Source organism: Fimicolochytrium jonesii (genome assembly GCF_025526975.1).
Source record: "Fimicolochytrium jonesii strain JEL569 chromosome Unknown EV422scaffold_1, whole genome shotgun sequence".
NCBI lineage: Eukaryota > Fungi > Chytridiomycota > Chytridiomycetes > Spizellomycetales > Powellomycetaceae > Fimicolochytrium > Fimicolochytrium jonesii.
Genome location: NW_026515668.1, coordinates 945,935 through 964,426, shown reverse-complemented (window position 1 = coordinate 964,426; position 18,492 = coordinate 945,935). Strand labels below are relative to the sequence as shown.

Below are 18,492 nucleotides of genomic sequence, written 5' to 3'. Positions count from 1 at the left end.
ACGTGGCTCGAAACCCAACCCCATATCTCCCGGCGACAAGCAGCTTGGATCAAGACACTGCAAGAGTACGAAATCAATATCCAGTACGTCCCCGGTGAGGCGAATACCCTAGCGGACCTCCTATCCCGACAAGCAGACTATGCGCCAAAGTGCTCCAAATGCAGCAACGTCGCCAAGATCTCCACCATTGTGACCACGTCCACCGACCTACACGAGATCATTCGCGCAGCGCTACCCAAAGACCCTCTGGCGGACACCATACGCACAGCCCTCAAGCGCCCGATCACCGGTCGCAGTCAGAAAGAGCGGCGCTACACAGAAGAAGACGGGCTCCTCTTCTACGAACATCGCCTCTACGTACCAGATATCCTGCTGCGGCTCCAATTGCTTCACGACGCTCACACTGCCGGCGCCGCTGGCCACCCCGGATGGTTTCGCACATGGGAGAGACTCGTACACCACTTCTACTGGCCGAAAATGGAGCGCTCCGTCGAAGCGTACGTCCATGGATGCGACAACTGCCTGAGAGCCAAGACTGGTCGACGCCGCCACGGACTTCTCCAACCGCTACCGATCCCTCACGCTCGCTGGTCCGACGTCACCCTCGATTTCGCCTTCCTGCCCATGGACTCAAAAGGCAGAGACCTGCTCATGATCGTCGTAGACCGACTCACAAAGCGAGTTCACTTGATTCCGACCCACAGAGAAGTGACAGCCGAAGAGATTGGGGAGCTCTTCTGCGAACACGTCATCAAGCTCCATGGAATTCCATCCACCCTGGTCACCGACCGCGACACCAAATTCACGGCTGCGGTCTGGCGTACCATATCCGACTACCTCGGCTTCGAAACAGCCATCGCAACCGCCGCGCATCAACAGACCGATGGACAAACAGAGCGGGCAATTCAAACTCTCAAAGACATGCTAGCGGCTACACTGGATCTCACCGGTCGCAACTGGTCTCGCTATCTGGCCTCACTCGAATTTGCCTATAACGACTCCATCAACGCATCTACCGGAGTGACTCCCTTCAAGGCAGATCTTAGATTTCATCTCCAGACACCGCGCAACATGGGGGCAACCACCCTTCCTCCTCCCATAGAGCAGACAGGATGGGCCGGCCGCATGGGGGACATTGTGGTCCTTCTCAAGGAGCGTATCCGCGAAGCCTAAGACCGATTCGCCGCTTATGCCCACATCCGCCGCGTTCCCCAAGTTCCCCGCCTTGGTCCCGGCACGCATGTATTGGGCCACCGCAACACTCTCACTGTCCCCGAATACCGCAACCTCCCCAACTCAAACCTCAAAATCCTTCCCCAATTCCTCGGTCCATACCTGGTCGTCAAGGTCGGTCCCCAACCAAATACGTATGAAGTCAAACTACCCCCAACCCTCGCACGACAACATCCCGTCTTTCATTGCGACGTCCTCCGACTCTACACCGCCGACAAACCACCACTGTACACAGTCAGCGCGGACGGCCATCCATATGCGGAGATTCTACGTGAACGCAAAACATACGGCCGCATGCTCTATCTCGCTCGCAGATCAGGGTAACCCCCGCACACTGCCGATTGGGTACCGCTCCACGCCGTCGCCAAATCCCTGGCCTTCGCCGCATACCAGAACAACTGGCCGATCTGGACTACTGTACACCGACACGAACCCCTCCCGCCTACCCCTACCGCCGACGACCCCTCCTACCCCACCGCAAGCGACCAACAATGAGACACCGGTCCTCTGCCGACCCCATTTCCTCGGAAGTTTAGGCATCACCACCGTCACCACAAAACGAAACAACCACCGACTTCACCATCCCCATCCCCATTCTCATTCTCTGTGCTTCTCTGTAAAACTCTTCGAGTTTTAAGGGGGGTGTGAGAGAAGCCTCCCATGCGTCCACGTGACACTAGCACAGTTTATTGTTTTCTTCCCTACATAGCAGAGTACGCTGGACCTTCCCTTTCCTTTTTAGTTATCATCGAGCGAGAGCTTTATAAACGTTCAGAATACAGATCTCTGCGAGCATTCTCTTACAGGTTAGGCCTTCCGCGCAAAATAATGTGGGTTGGCGCGGCCCTCCCCCAGAACAGGCCCAGATTACAAAAAGGCGTATATCCTCCCTCACGGCCCATTCTCCTCAACCAGATTCGGCGGCAACGTCCCCTTCCCACCCTTTCTGATCCCCACCTCCTGATTCTTCTCGGAGTCCCGCTTGGCAGGGTCGTGTTCCACGTAGGCGGCGAGGGTGGCGGCCTGCGTGGTGGATGCTGCGGCTTTTGTTGTGGTGTCGAAGGCGTTGGTGGGTGGGGTGGAGGTTATGGGTGGGGTTGCGAGGTGGTCAGTGGGTTGTTGGGTGGTGGAGGAAGTGCAACCGATAATCCGTCCACCCTTCCCCGGTGGGAGTGTTGGCTGCGGTGCGAAGAATCTTTCGAGTAAAGAGGTACTGAGCATTGTTTGGAGGTTCGTCAGGTAGGTCGTGTTGTTCGAAATGGTAGCCGGTCATCATGGTTGGCTGGAGCTTGGTAGTATAGGTTTCCAGGAGTACCGGATCAACACTGCCCCGGTCACCATCCGTGGCAATGATTCTCAAGGTGTCCTGGATCATCTTATTGAGTCCTTTCCGCATTCTGTGATTCCCGGCTGCGTCTCCTGCCGGGGAAACAAGGGGATCATTGTCGAGGGTGGATAGCCAGTCGTCGGCCTCGCTTCTGAGGTAGATAGCGAGGAGATGCCAGGCACTGAAGACGGTGTCGGTGATGAAGGTTGACCTTGCGCGGAAAACAGCCTCGCCGGCAGGAACTACGTTTGCCTCGTTTTCATCATCCGGTGGCCTGATGAAATTCTTCAGCCGTCCGACTGGCCGGGTGATCCAGTACTGGAATGGACCGTCCTCCGCCATTGGGGACGGTCAGATGCGAGACCAGGAGTTGGAGCGGTGGTGGTAGCGCCAGCGTTTTGATGTTGTTTTTTTTCGTGTTTTCACTCCGATGTATGACTGAGGGCATCTGTTGAGAAGCGGTGCGCTTAAATAGTTTCCCGCTGGACCTTTTCCTCCGGACATATTCCTCCTTCCCGTTTATCACCACAGTTCTTCACAAAGTCAATAATGACCTTCCGCCGTTTTCAGGTGGTTTAGGAGGACGGAGGAGAGGACGTTGGGGTTTGCGAGGCGTTCTTCGTTGGCTGGTTGGGCGAGAGGTACCGGTTAGATGTTGAGATAATGAAAGGAGGGATGAGGGGTGAGGGCATTGGACAGATGGCTTTTTACCTCCATATTTGACGGTTATGAAACTCATTGGGGTTCTATTATGGCGAAGAAAGATATGCGCTTGTCCGTAAATTTCCCGCTTCGAAAACGTTTCCACTGAGTGGCTACTAGTAACAGCGTGTTTTTGCCGATAACGTTGTCGACCGATGAACGAATACTCTCAAGAGTTGGTCCACTGAAACGAGTTCGGTATGGATGGCAAACAGTGAGTTACGGCGGTTTGTTTAACCATCCAGTGTCAAGGGGGGTGACTTATTCGACGTATCGGTCGTCCTATTAGGTGGATAAAATCCATATGTGGGGCGCTTTTCGGCTATAGCGCACTACAGGCGTTTGTCATAGCTACTGAAGAAACACGCTGAGTATGACTTAGGTGCTAGGGTTGTTCAACCCTAACCCTAAATTATTCCGTGCAGAAGACAGTATAGATAATTATAATTCCGCGCCGAAGGCTGATCCTAGTGTCGTATGAGGGCCGTTACCCCAGAGAACCAACAAGATGAAGGCCTCATCGACCGACTCGGCGCCAATCCCGTCTCCTGACGCTCATATGCAGCCGTCCAGCGCGGGGATGAGGGACATTTTGGTACTTATGCTTTAACACCATGAACCCGCCTATTGTCAACCGTCCCACGCACAATACCCCGTCTTCCCCATGTTACGTTTGCGCAAGCACGTATCATATCATCTGATAGGAATACAACACAGAATCAAGCAAGTTGAAGAGTTTGAGTTCAATAACACACGAAAAACATATGCCCCCAAAGACCATCCCACATTCATAAAAGGGTGGCCAGTTTCCCCACCATCCAGTCCACCCCCTCCTCGATCGAGGCTTCCCTCTGCAAATCCTGCAGCGGACATGTGCATGACTGTCCGGGCCGTCACCTCCTCCCGCTCCCGTCCACGCCCCACAGATCCATCACCCCCCCCCGCCCGACTCACGCCCCTTGTCAACCCCTCTCTTTGAACCCCCCTCCAACGTTCCATCCTCCTTCCGCATCCCGCCCTTCTTTTTAAAACCTCACCCACCCTCGTCCCAGTCTTTCAATTGACTGAGAGCAAGATCCGGGTCCCTCATCACCGCGCGACCGCCGCTCTTGCTCACCCCAAGCCCCTTCCTCATCCATGCCATCCCGTCGTCGTAACCCCTCCTGCCCCTGCATCAACCTCAACTTTCTCCGTCGTCTTCGAGTATTCGAAAGCGGGGGCAAAGATCGAACAGCAACGATTGCCGGAAAAAACGTCTGCGGATCAGATGAATACATAGATAGATGCCATGTATACGTTCTCGTTTTTTCTTTTGTCGTTCTTCCAAAAATGAAAATGCATCGCCATCGGGATGACTATCGTTGCAATCAGAGGAGGGGTTTATACCCCGGCTTGTGGGCCGAGATAGTCTTCTTTGATCGTTCCGACGCAGAACTAAAAGAAAAGTATTCGTCCTCATAAGTTGCCGTAAAACGATTCAGGCTGCAATCGAGGTGTTAACGCCTTACAATATCCGTAGCCTCAGTCCGTATCCCAATAATCCGCGCCCGGATCGCTATGCCTTTTTCTATCCGTGAGGCTTGGCCTGATTCCTAGGTCGCAATGCGGTCAAACGATGCGTTAGAGGTGGGGTATATCCCGTTATTGTGAGGTACGGGTACTTACGTCACCGAAATCGGACACGAAGGCTGGCGGGTTTGCGCTGGGGTCGTATTTGAAGTAGGAGGGTATCAGCTGGGGGAGTTGGGTGAGTGATGTGATGTGAGTGAATGATCGAGATTGTGGAATATGAAGAGGGGCATTTCCCGATACTTACGGCAGATGCGACAAACATCGTCATTGGGCCTACTTCCACCCAGAATCCTAGCTAAAAGAGGTAAGGAAAGAGTCAATGCCGGCGGTCTCCAACGACAAACAAGAAGGGTTCGGTGCCCCATAAGCGCTCCGCCATGAACCATGGATGCTTCATATCCCTGGCAGACCCCGCGCCTTCGCTGGAGCACCAGAGGCTCGCTACGCTCCCCAGAAATCGCCAACGCCCACCGAGCGCATCCAACTCATTAACGCCGCCCACTCTCCCACACCCCCCCTCCCACCCACACCCCAAACGCTTACCGGATTAACAACAGTCACAACCCCATCAACAACCATATTCTTAAACACCTTCATCACCAACGCCCGATACACCACATTGAATTCCGCCAACCCGGTCATGGGCTGCAGCACCCCGGCGCCAATCTCCACAATCTGCAGCACGGAGATGATGTACCCGTACCGCCCGTCGATCTTCCCTTCGACTTCGTCGTAGAGGCGCCGCTCGACGTGGGATCGCATGTGCGGGCCGAAGGAGGAGGGGGGCAGGCGGATTGTTTTGTGGAGGTATTTCTGCGCGGGACGGGGGTGAGATCAGTGTGGGACGGGGAAGAGCTCCTGTGCATTGCACGTTTGAAGTGAATGACCCCTCACTTACGAGGAAGAACATGGCTGCTCTGGTGGGTCAAGGGGATCTAGAGACGGCCCGGTGGGAGCGGATCCGATGTGGATGGCGGTTGGGGTGGGGCGTCGTCGACGCAAAATGAAGCTTGTCGTCGTCCAAGTTGTCCCTGGTTTTCCCAGTGGCAAGTTCCATACGCACGCGAGGTAGGGTTATAGACGGCTAGGGTTAGGGTTCGGGTTAGGGTTCGTTAGGGTTAGGGTTAGGGCTAGGGTTAGGTTTAGGGTTAGGCACGGTTCCCTAACACGCGCGGACAGGAAGCAGGACAGGAAGGACCTGCTGCTCCCCGAGACTTGAGTTTGATATCAAGAACACAATGTCCATCGAAAAACGGAAGAGGTCCGAGCAGCAGGAGACACCGACACTACCCCATGTGGCCGCAATCGGCCCAATATGCGAGTCCATTCGTGAAGAGGCCAGGGCCGACAAGAAGCGAAGACTGGAGGATGAAAGCAAAGCAACAGAACCCAACGCTGTAAGTGGATCTGAAATTCCAGCCACGACGAATATCCCCTCAACCCCCGTTATGTATGTCCTTTGGCAGACGGTGACCATCCAAGCCGGCCTATCGAACGTAGCAGCCGTCCGGTTCATGGAGCTCCTAGAGACGCAGCGCAAAGCCTTGTCTCATACCGCCCAGCGGAAGCAGGCAACCCAGGAGGCGAAGCATAGCATGGACAAACTGAACCTGGAACTGCAGAACTTGCTGTATGAGATACGCCACTTTGAACAGTCAATCGCTGACTGCAAGAAGCTTGAGTATGTCGGTCTGTCTATCTGTGATTTTGGGATCAAGGAAGCTAGCGATTACATAGATTGCGGAGCAAATCTCATCTTTGTGCATGGTTTTTATCAGGACAAACTATCAGAACATCGAGCTCGTCTCAGAAGCCGAAATTTCGCTCGACGCAGCCACCGACACCGATTCCCACGACATCATGCTGAAGCGGCTCAACTACGAACTCGAGGAGCGGATCCGGCTCGTCGAGGAGGAGAAGGCGCTCGAGGTGGAGCTTGCGCGTGCTCAAATCGGGTTATCGAAGGAGACGGCAGAGTTGGAGGCGCTGGATAAGGAGTTGATGGAGGCGTTAAAGGTGTCGTATGGCGTGTACCCGGGGGTTACTATGGATTTATCTGCGCGTGTATTGATTGATGATTGGGGAACCACCAGGCCACACTCCCGCTCCAGAAACGTCTCAACATCGAAACCACCGCCAAACGCGCCACCGCGTCTCAAGCCAACCTCCTCCCAGAACCGCTCTACGTGCTGTACAAGCACGCCCTCGGGTACATGGCAACAGCCGAAAACGAACTTAGCGTGGAGATCAAAGGCGATATCGACCTCGCTGCTACAATGCGGATGGAGTCCAAAACCTCCTCAGAAACGAAGGAAAAGGAAATCAACGAGGCAGCTGTACCAGCCGTGGACCGCAGCGCTTCAGCAGACGACATGGACATCGACATCGACCAACACGCGCGAGATCAGACCAAAGATAAAGGCCACGCTGACCGGTCTGCGACGTATTACAGTAAACACCCATTGGAGATCGTTATGACCATCTATTCTCCTCGTAAGTCAATCTATCTATCACAACCCTTCCCCCGACCTTGAAGTGCCCATTTGATTCTCACCGGTGATATCCGTCTTCACAGCAGCTAGCACCCCAATCCCAATAGCGATTCTAAAATTCAGCTACCTCACCAACCTCCAAATCGTCGTCGTCGCCGCCGAACCGGCCAAACCTTGGCCGCACATCCCCTCCCACATGCTGACGTCGTGTCTGTGGCCGGAAGATACGGGGTTGGTGTCACCTAACCCTGCTAATGCGTTTTTGGGTGGCGAGTAAGTGCAGAAACATAATCCCACCCTTTGATCCCCCCCCCCCCCCCGCGAGCCGTTAATTGTAAAACCCACTTTTTTTTCGTTCAGCGCCCAACCCTTCCATTTCTCCCCCTCGCTCGCCGGCGGGTACGCCTACATCTGGACGCAAGCACTCTGTGGATTCTCGTACCCGGGCGCCTTGGGCACGTTTCGGTACTATTTTACCAGATTGCCGGAGATGGTGCGATATAGGGTTGGCGTTTTGGAGGCGTTGAGTGGGCAGGTTGGGGGGATTGTTGAGGGGGAGAAGGGGCAGGGGGTTAGGTGGAGGGTTGGGGATGTAAGTTTTGGGGGGAGGCTTCATCTTGTGGAATGGGGGATGGACGTGCAGGTGTCAACGTCTCATCCATGTTTTCATCTCCGACAGGCCAAAAACGCGACGTTTGAACTCCTATCGGCTGCAGGAGGTACAGTTTCTCACATTCACCCTCTGCTGTGTTCGTGTTGTGTTACTCACCATAACCCCTATTTCTCATCAGACGACGAACCCCTCGCAGAAGTCACGCTCTCAACTCCTCCACCATCGACCGCGGCCGCGGGCGCGACTCCGCCGGAGGTCAAGCTGGTTGTGCGGGAACGCGAGGGGGCGGTAGACCGCGTTTGAGGAAAGGGCATCCGCATCCACGTACAATCTTTAGGGGTACTTTCACGTTCTCCCTACTTCACAAGCGTCCGTCATATATACACGCACCATTGTTCACGAACAGCGAAGTAACACTTTGGGGATGACGCCGCACAACGGGGGGGATGCATGTGGGCATGTATCCATACAGCGGTAATAGAGATCAAAATGTTGTTCGTGTGTGGCTACATGTGTTGCCACACTTGTCATCTCGGGCTATATCTATGCTTGCGTGTCATGTACTGTACATACATACAAGGCTGGCCACGGCGGCGTTGCCGCCTCCAGAAAAGACTCTAGATCCGTGGGCTGTTTATTGGCTGTTACTCGCGCATGTAAATTCTAAGTGTAAAATGTTTGATGGCCGTGATGAGGAAGTTGTATACTTGCCGTGGCATGCGGCATGTACTGTACGCAAACGTGGTTTGGTGTGAGTGTATTGAAATGGCTAAGATGCGTGAATAGATAGATAGATGGAAGCACAGTATGATACACAAATGAAAATGCAGGGAGGGGCGATCTACGCAAGGTGGTCTGACTCTGGGTACTGGCGAGAAAATGTGATGGTCTACTCTATGCCTTGACCTCCACCCCGTCCAAAAACTGAAACTCCGCCGAATTCTCGTACTCCGCCATATCCAGCCCAACCACACAGCTCTCCCTCACAACCACATCGGCGTCTTTCCTATATTCCTCTAAAAGGTCCATGCAGTCCTTGGTGGCAATGGAACCGAGGGCTTCAGCGCATTCGTGGCGGACCATGGATTCTTCGGCGGTATTCCGGAGTCGGGTGCTCAAGGAAGGGATCGAGGCCGGGTGTTGGAGTTGGCCAAAGACGTAGGCAATCTCGTGTCTGAACAGTGCACTCTCGTCTCCAAACCCCTCCGCAAGTGCCAAAACACTCTCCTCATCCCCGCGGTTGCGGAGCGCAAACATCGCCCTGTAGCGAGTGAAGAGCGGCAATGCCGGGTCGAGGAGGATCGTCTTCAGCTCCTGGGTTGACTTGGTCTCTGTGGCGCTGAGTGGGGGTGCGGGGTCGACGGATGCATACGGAGATGGGTCTTCTGTCTGAGAGGCAGCAGGACGGTTTTTGCGAGCCTCTTCGTACGCTATGCGGTCGATGGCGAGGATACATGTCTCGACCACGACACGGGGCGCGGTGTCAAACAGGTCGCCGCCTTCAACGTATCGCCTCAACAGCGGTAGCGAAGCCTCAGCATCCGCAATCGCCCCGAGGGCCTCAGCCGCCTCGTGCCTAACCATGGGATCTTCGTTATTATCATTCAGAACCTCCGAGAGCTTCGGGATAGCGGCGGTGTTTCGCATTTGACCGAGGACATAAGCGACCTCGTGTTTGAGGAGCGCGGAGGGGTCGCTGAATGCTTTTGATATGATGTGAACTGATTCCGGGGTGTTGAGGTTTTTGAGGGTGAAGAGGGCGCGGAAGCGTTTGTGGAGGTTTGTGCCTGGAGTTGAGGTTGTTGAAGTGGTTGGAGGGTTGAGTAGGGCGTCAAGGAGGGCGTAGGTTTTGGGTGTTGCGGTTGCTACGTTTGGGACGTTTGCTGCGTCGATTGAAATGGTCATTGTGGCGAGGTTCCTGCGTGGAGAGAAGTGCAGATAGTGAGCGACGAGGGTATGGCGGAGCGAAGGAGTTTGCAGAAGCCGAGTGCGTGCTGGAGGAAGGGAGTGTACTACTGTATGGGAGGGCGTTGAAGAAACAGTTGCGAAAAAAGGAGCATTTCGAAGGCTGTGATTGGCTGTGGCGCGGCGCATGTAACCCTATAACCGCCCCAGTCGATCATTGTGAATCCATCGTCTCAATCTACCATTCCGTACAGCAATAAACCCAGTTCGCTACCTCTCGAGAAATCTACATACAGGCTACCGCTAAGCAAATCTCAACCCCCTTCATCACAAGAACGGATTGAACCTAGGCCCCGCCGCCCCAAAACCATGTTAGATAGGTCATCACAATATATCACCACCTTCGCCCGCTGTGTACTCACCCGCCCCGCACACCCCTCAAATAGCGCTCCAGCAACCGCTCATGGTCCAACACATGTGACCCATCATGCGACAGGGTGAGGCACTACATTGGTATTGAAAGGTGTATCAGTTGATCAGTATCCCGTCAATTTGATATGCCGCACGGACTTCACCTTCCAAACAACACGCTCGTTGCTCGTCGTGTCGTGCGAGAACGGTAAACCTAGCTTCGTCTTTAGGAGAACGTGGCCATCTATGGGTAGTGGGAAAGAAAGAACGGGAGGAAAGTGGTTCAGCCCATCGTACGTCGTCTTGATCGACTGCAGATTCCCAGGGCACGTACTCGTCCGGTATCCCGCTTCAAAATCCCTCAAGATTTCCTGCAAGCTCTACATACACAACCACCGTAAGTACACTTCCAAACCTGCACACGCCGCCCCAAATATCGCAACAAACCTTGAATCCCAGATCCTTTCCCGCCAACTCCCTCCTCCTTGACAACCCCACCGATCCCCACCGCTCGCCATGCCTGACCAACAAGACGATATGCCTATATGTATCTGCCCCGTGCCGTGATTTGAAACTACATGCTAAGAAAGCAATCATCAATCATGAGTTAGTATCCTTTTGAAGTTAAATTCCGCATGATCGCACATACGAATACGATCGATATCCGCAGTAGAAGACACTGGGTTGTTGGACGCGGTGAGGTAAGCGGCAACGACGACAGCCTCGAGACATTTGATGGGCAGCCCAGCGGCGATGATGTCTTGCGCTTGGCGGAAAAGGTTGCGGGTGGAGGCGGTCTTGCGGATTTCGTGGAATGTTGTGCCTGTGAGAATATAATCAGCCCATGCGTAAATGTGTGGCAGGTATATGTAGATTCAAAGGACGGGGCGACATTTACCCAAATGGCAGTACCCCAATTTCTCAATGTACATCTCTTGTACCCACCCCACGGCAACAAATCAGTTTCCTCATTCACAGCACCCCTCGAAGAAGGCTCAATCTCAAAATCAAATCACTCACGCACGCCCTTCAACCTCCCCTCTGCTGGCCCCATCCCCATCCCACCAACGGGAGGCGGTCTAGGATGCACCGCATACATATTCCCCACGCCCCTCACACGTCCACTCTTCACAATCCCATCCACCCTCGCCGCAAGCTCTTCACACTTCCTAACCTCATCCTCCGTCATATCATCTAACGTCGCTGTATCCAATTCCGACGGCTTCGTGTCGGAGATAATCGGTGGAGGAGATAGCTGCAGCTCGGCGAGCACGCGCTCGATCCCGCCGTAGGATTCGATGCGGGCGTGGGCGTGGGAGAGGATGGTGGCCCATTTTGAGGTGGGGATGAGGGGATGTGCGGGTTGAGTTGTCATCTTTCGACGGGGGAGGGGGACGGCGATAAATCCCCCGACTGAGCAGCGGCTTTGAATTGCCCCCCGCGGTCCCCTGTTGTCCTCGAGACGGGTGTGTGTAGGTTGATTAAGCGCCCGTCCACTTCACCCGGCGACCTTGTAACTCCTATGTGTTTATGCTTGCCGAACCCGCGCTGATGTAAGTGGAACCGTATGTATGGAGGAAGGTATGGAGGAAGCTGACTGGAGCGCATTAAAGTGACGGGCTTGACACCGCACGCGCTGTCGAATTCCGATGGCGCGAGGATAAATCTCCGTCCGATTCTGACAGGACACATGGCATGATGTTGGGGTACGAGTGTGGAGAGTATGCGGGGTTGGCGGTGAGCGTGGAGGGGCCTCAGCAGATAAGATGTGCGCGGGTTTGGGGCAGCTTCATTCATTTCCATTCTCTCGATATTCGGAGACAGCATGTCCATCTCGCACCACAGCTTCCCATTGGCCAGCCTTCCCATTGCCTTTCCCATTGAGCGTTCCTTCCCAATGCAATGCCCTGAGCCTATGGAACTTCGTAACCTGCTTCGTAACGCGCTGTGAGCCCACGTACTGTCCATACTCTGTAACATACTGTACAGTACACGCAGCCCCCTCCTCCCTCACCGTAAATCTTTTTTTTGTACTGTACCGGGAGAGGGATGAGATTCAAATAGGAGTAGTTCGGTGGTATGCTAGAGGCCAATGTATCTTCGATCGTATCTCACTATCGCCACTCCCCGCTTCCCCTCCCACCCTCTTCAACCACCCGCTGATCACCCCTCCTCATCGCCCAACACGTCTTCCTGACCCGGTGTCACGTGGCCCTGACCCGACCCGGGCGTTGATATGATCCGCGAGGTGTTTGTACAGCTGTGTCGGGGGTGTTGTGGGGCGGTGAGGAGGTGGGGTTGTGTGGAGGGGTGTCCATTTGATTGGGTGCTGCAGGGTGAGGCAGAGAGGGTGGGGTATTGGGGGAGGCGGAGGCTTTTGAATTTTTTTGTGGATAGGTTTGTTTGTTGGTCTTCTTGGGCAATGGGGGTGTGGGTGGATGATGGACTACGACTGTCGACGGCTGTACCGAGGGGATGCGGTTGCCGGCCTGTCGTCGGTGGGCGGTGGGGGTGTGGTGCCGCGTTCCGCCCTCCTGCTTCCATTGATGCGCATACCCTCCCCCTTGTCGATTGCTGAGGTGATTTCCGACGCACCGCCCCGCCTGGTAGGTGTTGGAACGCCCCAGCACCCGTCGTCGGCATCATCAACGACCCACGTCTTGGTCTCCGCTCGCTCCCCCCCACCGGCGCCGTCATCATCAACAACAACAACAACAAGCACCCTTCTCCACATTCCTCGCACTTTCCGCGTTCCCCCTTCGAAGACCCCCACACGATGTCGATACGTTCGAGAAAGTGAATGGTTGGGGACGTTCCACGTCTCTGCCACCCAAAAAAAACCGTACATCCTACCTACTCCACATCTATTCTACCCGCCACCTCCTCCCTGCTCACATCCCCACCACCACTTTCCCTCCGTCTCCCTCTCCTCCCGCTCTCCCCACCACCCATCCTCATTTTATGCCCCCTAGTCCCCAAATGCACCCTCCACTCATGCTCCCCATTCAACACCTTCGGCTTCCCCGTTTGTGTGTCGATGCAGAAGGGACAGGTGTGTTTTTTCCATGTTGGTTTATTTGGGGTGGGGTGTTCCGGTGATGGATGCGGTGGTGGTGGGAAGAGTTGAGAGGCGAGGGGGGTGAGGGTGTATGGGAAGGGTAGCTGCTCGTTAGAGGTGGTGGGGGAAAGGAATGTGCGGGCGATCGTGAGGGCGGTGGTGGAGACGTTGGCGGTCCATTTTGCGATATCTAACATTTGAGAAGTACCCATTCCATCAGCGACAATTTCTCCGTGTTTCGCAAGGTAACCAATCGTTACCTGACGCGTCCAATACATAAAACGCCGCCCTCCCCCGCACCTCCCCACTCCCACCCTGCGTCTCCTCCAAAACAGCCCCAGCCATCTTATTCCTCAACCACGTAACCTGCCGTTTCGCATACTGTCTCGTCGCGCGCTTCATCAGTTCCAAGCCTTCCAATTTCAGTTTTTCTAGTGCGTCTGGTGATGGTGGCTGGGGGGATTCGAGCACGGTTAGGTAGGGGGAGAACTCTTTGAAGCCTTTACAGGAGGAGTTAGTCAATTGGGGAACGGGGGTGTGGTGATGATAATCGAGAAGGGTGGTGCACACCTATGGCTTGTAAGATCCCGCGCGTATAATCTGCAGAGCCGGATGCGGGAGCGCCGAGGACCTGTCCTGAGCGGACTCTGTGGCGCATTTCTGAGAGTTCGTTGAAGAGCCCCAGCTGTGGAGCGGAAGGGATGAGTTTCTAAAATACTTCACTTGAACTTTTGTTTGGGAACATCAAGCCGGGACCCACTTTCGTCATTTCGTCCACACGTGCGTCGAGGCGTGGGTATAGCGTTGCTGGGTCAGAGTAGATCCAGAACACGCATGTGTCGAACCTAGCAAGACCAGGCGTCATTTTCAAGTTTGTAACCGAATACCTTTATATTACGCGAACCTCAAATGACTCCCGGCTTCTCCCGATTGCTTCTGCTCGGCTAGTAGTGTACTATGGGCCTTGCCAGTCGTATAGAACACCTAGATGACACCGTCAGTGGAGGGCAAAGAGGGAAGAACTGTAGGATACCGTACCTGTAAACTCCGACGAATCTTGCGGGTGTCTTTCGCATGCCATCTGTCCGCCATGCCTACATGTAGACATACATCATGAGTAAGTTGCAGCGCACTCCCATTCAACGGCAAAAGGGTAATCGTACCAGGATCAACCTCAGCCAACAACCCCAGCAAATCCACGCTGTCCGCGCTGGCATTGAGCGCAGGACCTCTCGTCCCGCTCTGCGTAGCCGCCAACGCTTCCGCAATGCGTGCTCGTAACGGATGAGCAGCCAGCGACGGATGGATCACGTCTCTATCCCCTGCCATTGGATTCACCCGCTCTGGATCCGAACCCGCTGCCGACGAGATAATCTGCTGTTCCCACAGTACGGATTGAATGTAGTAGTTTGTCCCGCCGACGAGGATGGGAATGCGATTCCGGGAGTGGACCTCGTCTATCTGATATCCGCCAGACGGTTATCCAGGCAGTCACTGTGAAGAGACGACCACCCGATCGTACCACACGTAAAGCGTCCCTCTCAAATTCAATCACCGAATACTCCTCCGATGGTTCAACAAAGTCCATCAGATGGTGTGGCACGCCGTCGCGTTCCTGCATCGTCGCTTTGTTGGTTGCAATATCGAGGCCTTTGTACACCTTTGCTTTTGGGAAGAATGGTATGTTGGTCAAACTGTCCGAAAACTCCGAACCAAAAGGAGACGCACAGACATACTTGCATAGAGTCCGCGTTAATGACTTCCCCGCCAATAGCTTTTGCGAGCTCTATCCCTAGTTGTGATTTCCCGACGCCGGTTGTGCCTACTACGGCGAACACCGGCTTGCGTTGGTGGGTGCTCATTCTGCTACCAATTGCCGCTACTCTGATATTTTGGTGGCTATGAAGTCGGGCGAGAAGCGTCCCCGTGCGGCTGAGAAGGCTTGGGAGGGGTGCCAGTAGCATGTAGATATGTATGAGGCTTATTGTCCCTCACTCCATGCACCTCAGCGTGCGTTGCAAAGTCTTCTAATTCCCTCCCTCGGAGTCCCACCGTTTTCGCCTCCTTCGAAAAAACGCGTTGAAACTTGAGTCTGCCCTCACACACTCGCAAGTCGCAAGTAGGGATCGAGCATAACCGCAAGCACTGGAGCGTACAGGAAGCTATTGAGGATACTGGATATCTGTATGGCAAGTGCCACCTCTCCGCTGTGTCCCTCTCACTGCAGTCCGCACCGGACCTGACCAGCCTCCCTTCACCAGGTCATGTCCTATCGCCGGGTGGTTCATCTTGCAACATCGTGCAAGGTGGCTCTACAATGTCGGCCAATTTTTGTAGACCGGAAACAACTCCCACACCAGCCGCTTTCCCATTCCAAACAGATCCGCAGAATCGAGACTCAATATAAACCTCCCTCGCAAACGAAACCGGCATTACCACCATCTCCCCATTCCGCATCACTGCACCTAACGCACACCGACCCAAAAACAGGTAGCGCTCAAATAGTCGACGTAACACCCAAGCCCTCAACCCACCGCACCGCCACTGCCACAGGCCGCATCTACCTCTCTTCCCACGCTCACTCTCTGATCCGCGCCAACGGGCACAAAAAGGGTGACGTCCTAACGGTCGCCAAGATCGCCGGTATCAACGCCGCAAAGCAGACGGGGACGTTGATTCCATTATGTCATCCGCTGAGTCTTACCAAGATCGATGTGGGGTTGACGCTCAGTGGAGATGGAGGGGAGGATGCTGGGCACTATGTGGAGGCACGGGCGACAGTAGCGTGTCATGGCCCGACGGGCGTGGAGATGGAGGCACTGGTGGCGGTTTCAGTGGCGTGTTGCACGGTGTTTGATATGTGTAAGGCGGTGGATAAGGGGATGCGGATTGCGGATGTTAGGGTGGTGAGGAAGTCGGGCGGGAGGAGTGGGGATTGGGCGGTGGAGTAGTTGTGACTGAAGATGTATTGAAGAGAGGATACGTTGTGCACATGGACTCTGCTGGGGAAGGTGGCCGATCTCCGACAAATGTGCGTGGCAGGGAGTTTAGGATAGCGTATGTAGATAGATGATGTATTCTTTTTGGAAGCCCACTCATCATAGACAGCAGCAATACTTGCAAACAAATATCACTGGTCTGCAAAGCACTTAGCGTGGAAACTGTCGTGGGAAAATCGGCGAAAGGAAAAGGCGAAAAACAGGATCTATAAGATTTCCCAAACTACATCTGGTTTCGGTCAAAGCCGTGCTCATACAACGTTCCTAAATACACGCCTACGCTATATGTGTACCATCCGCCGCATTATTTGGTAATCTACAACTTTGCCTTCTTGCGAGCTTCTTGCAAGACCGAGTCCAGTTTCTGTAACAAGAGAAGATCAGTTCCAAAATCCCCCTCATAAGGACCGAAAACCCAACTAATAAACGCACCATAGCCAACATCATCTGGCCCTTAACCTTCAGCTTCCCACCCATGAACAGCTTCTGCGCATTCGCCTTGCCAGCCGCCAACGCCACAAAGTCGTCGTCGGAAACGATGACGGTTGCGTCGGGGTTCTTGGCGGGCCCGAGGTTCACGCTGCCGAGCCCGTTCTTGAGGTCGACTGTCCACGAGGTTGGCTCGGAGCTGGGGCTGGTGGTGAGGTTGAATTGGAAGAGGGCTTTTGTCTGGATTGGGAGTGGGGATGGGATGAGAATCGTCATGAGGCATGCAAAAAGGTGTATTGGGCCGACACACACCTTGCCAACCCGAGCTTTACGCTCCTCTTCAGATCCGCTCTCGATGGCAGCCTTCAACGCCTCGAAGACGGGGCTGGCTTTGAACCCGGGAGCAGAAACGCCAGCCGGGGCAGACGCTTCAGCAGCACCGCCAGCGGATGCTGATGCATCATTCGCATCACCGTGGAAGACAAGTGCAGCGTTCGAAATGGCGATAGCGTCCCGTTCGAGGACGCGGACCTGGTAGATGACCTTGTTTCCCTCCTTCCACATCTCCGTCTGGAGCGTCTCGCCGGGGAAGACGTGTTTCGAGAATCTGGCCTTGATGCTCTTGACCTTGGACCCATCAGACTCTCCGAAGTGCTTCAAGACATGTTTCGCAGAGATGCCGAAACTGCAGAGGCCGTGGAGAATTGGCACGTCGAACCCGCCGATGCTGCTCATGTTCGGGTCAATGTGGAGGGGGTTGGTGTCACCACTGAGACGGTACAACGCCGCCTGGTTTTCGGTGGTTTTTTCCTGCACGATCGCGTCGGGTTTACGGTTGGGTGGGTCGTTGGAGGCGGTCGCCGGTCCACGGTCCTTTCCCGATTTGTTGCCAACGTTTTTGACGCCACGAATGAAGTTGGAGAATTCGTTGTAGTAGATCACGTTGCCTTCCTCGTCCTTCGTGGTTGTGCCCATGACGACAACGACGCCTTTGCCCTTGTCGACGATGTCCACAATCTTGCCCGTTGTGATCAGCTTGCCGGATGTTGGGGCCGGGTGGTGCAGTTCCAGGTACTGCTCACCGTGCAAGAGCATCATCTGAGAACCGATTGAGGACATTTAGTAAATGCGTCCGCAAAATATCACATCGTCAGTTGACACAATGATGTGCATCCAGATTCAATTGCCATGTCCGCAGTTTACCGCGCCCGCTTGCGCCGTATTCGTTTCCCACCTTTCCGCCCCATAATCATCCACAGCAGCACATTCTCGAATAACCTGTTTCCCCTCGGTGCACGTCTTCTCCCATCTCCAGCACACACCGCACTGTCACCGCCCATTGTTCCCACCCTCTGCCATATTTGCTTCCAACAGCCTCCACCAGCTCTCGGCGTGCTACGACACGCCCGCCTCACGTTCATCCCCAAAAGTCGAATCCACCTACCGGGTTGAACCCAGGCAAAAAGTCACCAAATGGCGTCTCCATCATCGTGTTAAAGGGCGGCACGACACCGAACGTCGGCAGAGGAGCAAAGTTCTCGTCATTCTCATAAACCCATCGGAGGTCTTCGCGCGTGGCTCCGACGCCGAGGGCGTAGAGAGCGAGATCACGCTCGGTGTATTCGTACTCGCTTGGTCCGTAAATTTCTGCCATTGTTGCTGTGCGTTGAGATGAGATACAAGCGGGATCCTTGCTGAGCCGGGTGTGGTTTTGAGCGATGGCTCGAATGACATGTGAATTTAATTTCGAG

The 18,492-nt window shown here is 54.5% G+C and overlaps 8 protein-coding genes across 8 annotated transcripts; 2 read left to right on the top strand and 6 right to left on the bottom strand.

Moving 5' to 3' along the window:
* Positions 1 to 2,124: 2,124 nt before the first annotated feature.
* EV422DRAFT_502608 (uncharacterized protein) lies at positions 2,125 to 2,902 on the bottom strand (the record flags this gene model as incomplete). The annotated part of the gene is given in 2 exon segments (XM_053068280.1): positions 2,125 to 2,428; positions 2,448 to 2,902. 2 exon segments carry the CDS (start codon positions 2,900 to 2,902, stop codon positions 2,125 to 2,127), a joined length of 759 nt encoding a protein of 252 aa, XP_052930119.1.
* A 1,316-nt stretch (positions 2,903 to 4,218) lies between these two features.
* On the bottom strand, positions 4,219 to 5,942 carry EV422DRAFT_511757 (RNA polymerase Rpb7). The gene is made up of 6 exons (XM_053069038.1): positions 5,733 to 5,942; positions 5,378 to 5,647; positions 5,079 to 5,129; positions 4,928 to 4,996; positions 4,771 to 4,854; positions 4,219 to 4,696 (listed from the first exon to the last, which is right to left on the bottom strand). The coding sequence occupies exons 1-6, from the start codon at positions 5,742 to 5,744 to the stop codon at positions 4,643 to 4,645; spliced, it is 540 nt and encodes a 179-aa protein (XP_052930118.1). The 5' UTR covers positions 5,745 to 5,942; the 3' UTR covers positions 4,219 to 4,642.
* Positions 5,943 to 6,022: 80 nt separating this feature from the next.
* EV422DRAFT_511754 (Fms-interacting protein-domain-containing protein) lies at positions 6,023 to 8,590 on the top strand. The gene is made up of 8 exons (XM_053069037.1): positions 6,023 to 6,231; positions 6,301 to 6,515; positions 6,613 to 6,850; positions 6,928 to 7,327; positions 7,410 to 7,599; positions 7,687 to 7,918; positions 8,006 to 8,045; positions 8,118 to 8,590. The coding sequence occupies exons 1-8, from the start codon at positions 6,073 to 6,075 to the stop codon at positions 8,240 to 8,242; spliced, it is 1,599 nt and encodes a 532-aa protein (XP_052930117.1). The 5' UTR covers positions 6,023 to 6,072; the 3' UTR covers positions 8,243 to 8,590.
* Positions 8,591 to 8,833: 243 nt separating this feature from the next.
* On the bottom strand, positions 8,834 to 9,844 carry EV422DRAFT_491245 (armadillo-type protein; the record flags this gene model as incomplete). The annotated part of the gene is made up of 1 exon (XM_053067515.1): positions 8,834 to 9,844. The coding sequence occupies one exon, from the start codon at positions 9,842 to 9,844 to the stop codon at positions 8,834 to 8,836; it is 1,011 nt and encodes a 336-aa protein (XP_052930116.1).
* Positions 9,845 to 10,015: 171 nt separating this feature from the next.
* On the bottom strand, positions 10,016 to 11,825 carry EV422DRAFT_15569 (Vasohibin-domain-containing protein). The gene is made up of 9 exons (XM_053064931.1): positions 11,276 to 11,825; positions 11,154 to 11,189; positions 10,905 to 11,078; positions 10,703 to 10,836; positions 10,590 to 10,635; positions 10,420 to 10,499; positions 10,267 to 10,349; positions 10,119 to 10,190; positions 10,016 to 10,039 (listed from the first exon to the last, which is right to left on the bottom strand). Exons 1-8 carry the CDS (start codon positions 11,628 to 11,630, stop codon positions 10,172 to 10,174), a joined length of 927 nt encoding a protein of 308 aa, XP_052930115.1. The 5' UTR covers positions 11,631 to 11,825; the 3' UTR covers positions 10,016 to 10,039; positions 10,119 to 10,171.
* Positions 11,826 to 13,108: 1,283 nt separating this feature from the next.
* On the bottom strand, positions 13,109 to 15,175 carry EV422DRAFT_562929 (IPP transferase-domain-containing protein; the record flags this gene model as incomplete). Its single annotated transcript, XM_053072009.1, has 9 exons — positions 13,109 to 13,503; positions 13,574 to 13,813; positions 13,884 to 13,998; positions 14,074 to 14,158; positions 14,218 to 14,297; positions 14,352 to 14,407; positions 14,477 to 14,774; positions 14,836 to 14,973; positions 15,050 to 15,175. The coding sequence occupies 9 exons, from the start codon at positions 15,173 to 15,175 to the stop codon at positions 13,109 to 13,111; spliced, it is 1,533 nt and encodes a 510-aa protein (XP_052930114.1).
* A 234-nt stretch (positions 15,176 to 15,409) lies between these two features.
* On the top strand, positions 15,410 to 16,450 carry EV422DRAFT_511743 (molybdenum cofactor biosynthesis protein C). Its single transcript, XM_053069036.1, has one exon. The coding sequence runs from the start codon at positions 15,578 to 15,580 to the stop codon at positions 16,262 to 16,264; it is 687 nt and encodes a 228-aa protein (XP_052930113.1). The 5' UTR covers positions 15,410 to 15,577; the 3' UTR covers positions 16,265 to 16,450.
* On the bottom strand, positions 16,451 to 18,428 carry EV422DRAFT_511741 (17-beta dehydrogenase 4 variant). Its single transcript, XM_053069035.1, has 4 exons — positions 18,186 to 18,428; positions 17,054 to 17,839; positions 16,745 to 16,981; positions 16,451 to 16,676 (listed from the first exon to the last, which is right to left on the bottom strand). Exons 1-4 carry the CDS (start codon positions 18,393 to 18,395, stop codon positions 16,629 to 16,631), a joined length of 1,281 nt encoding a protein of 426 aa, XP_052930112.1. The 5' UTR covers positions 18,396 to 18,428; the 3' UTR covers positions 16,451 to 16,628.
* Positions 18,429 to 18,492: the final 64 nt, after the last annotated feature.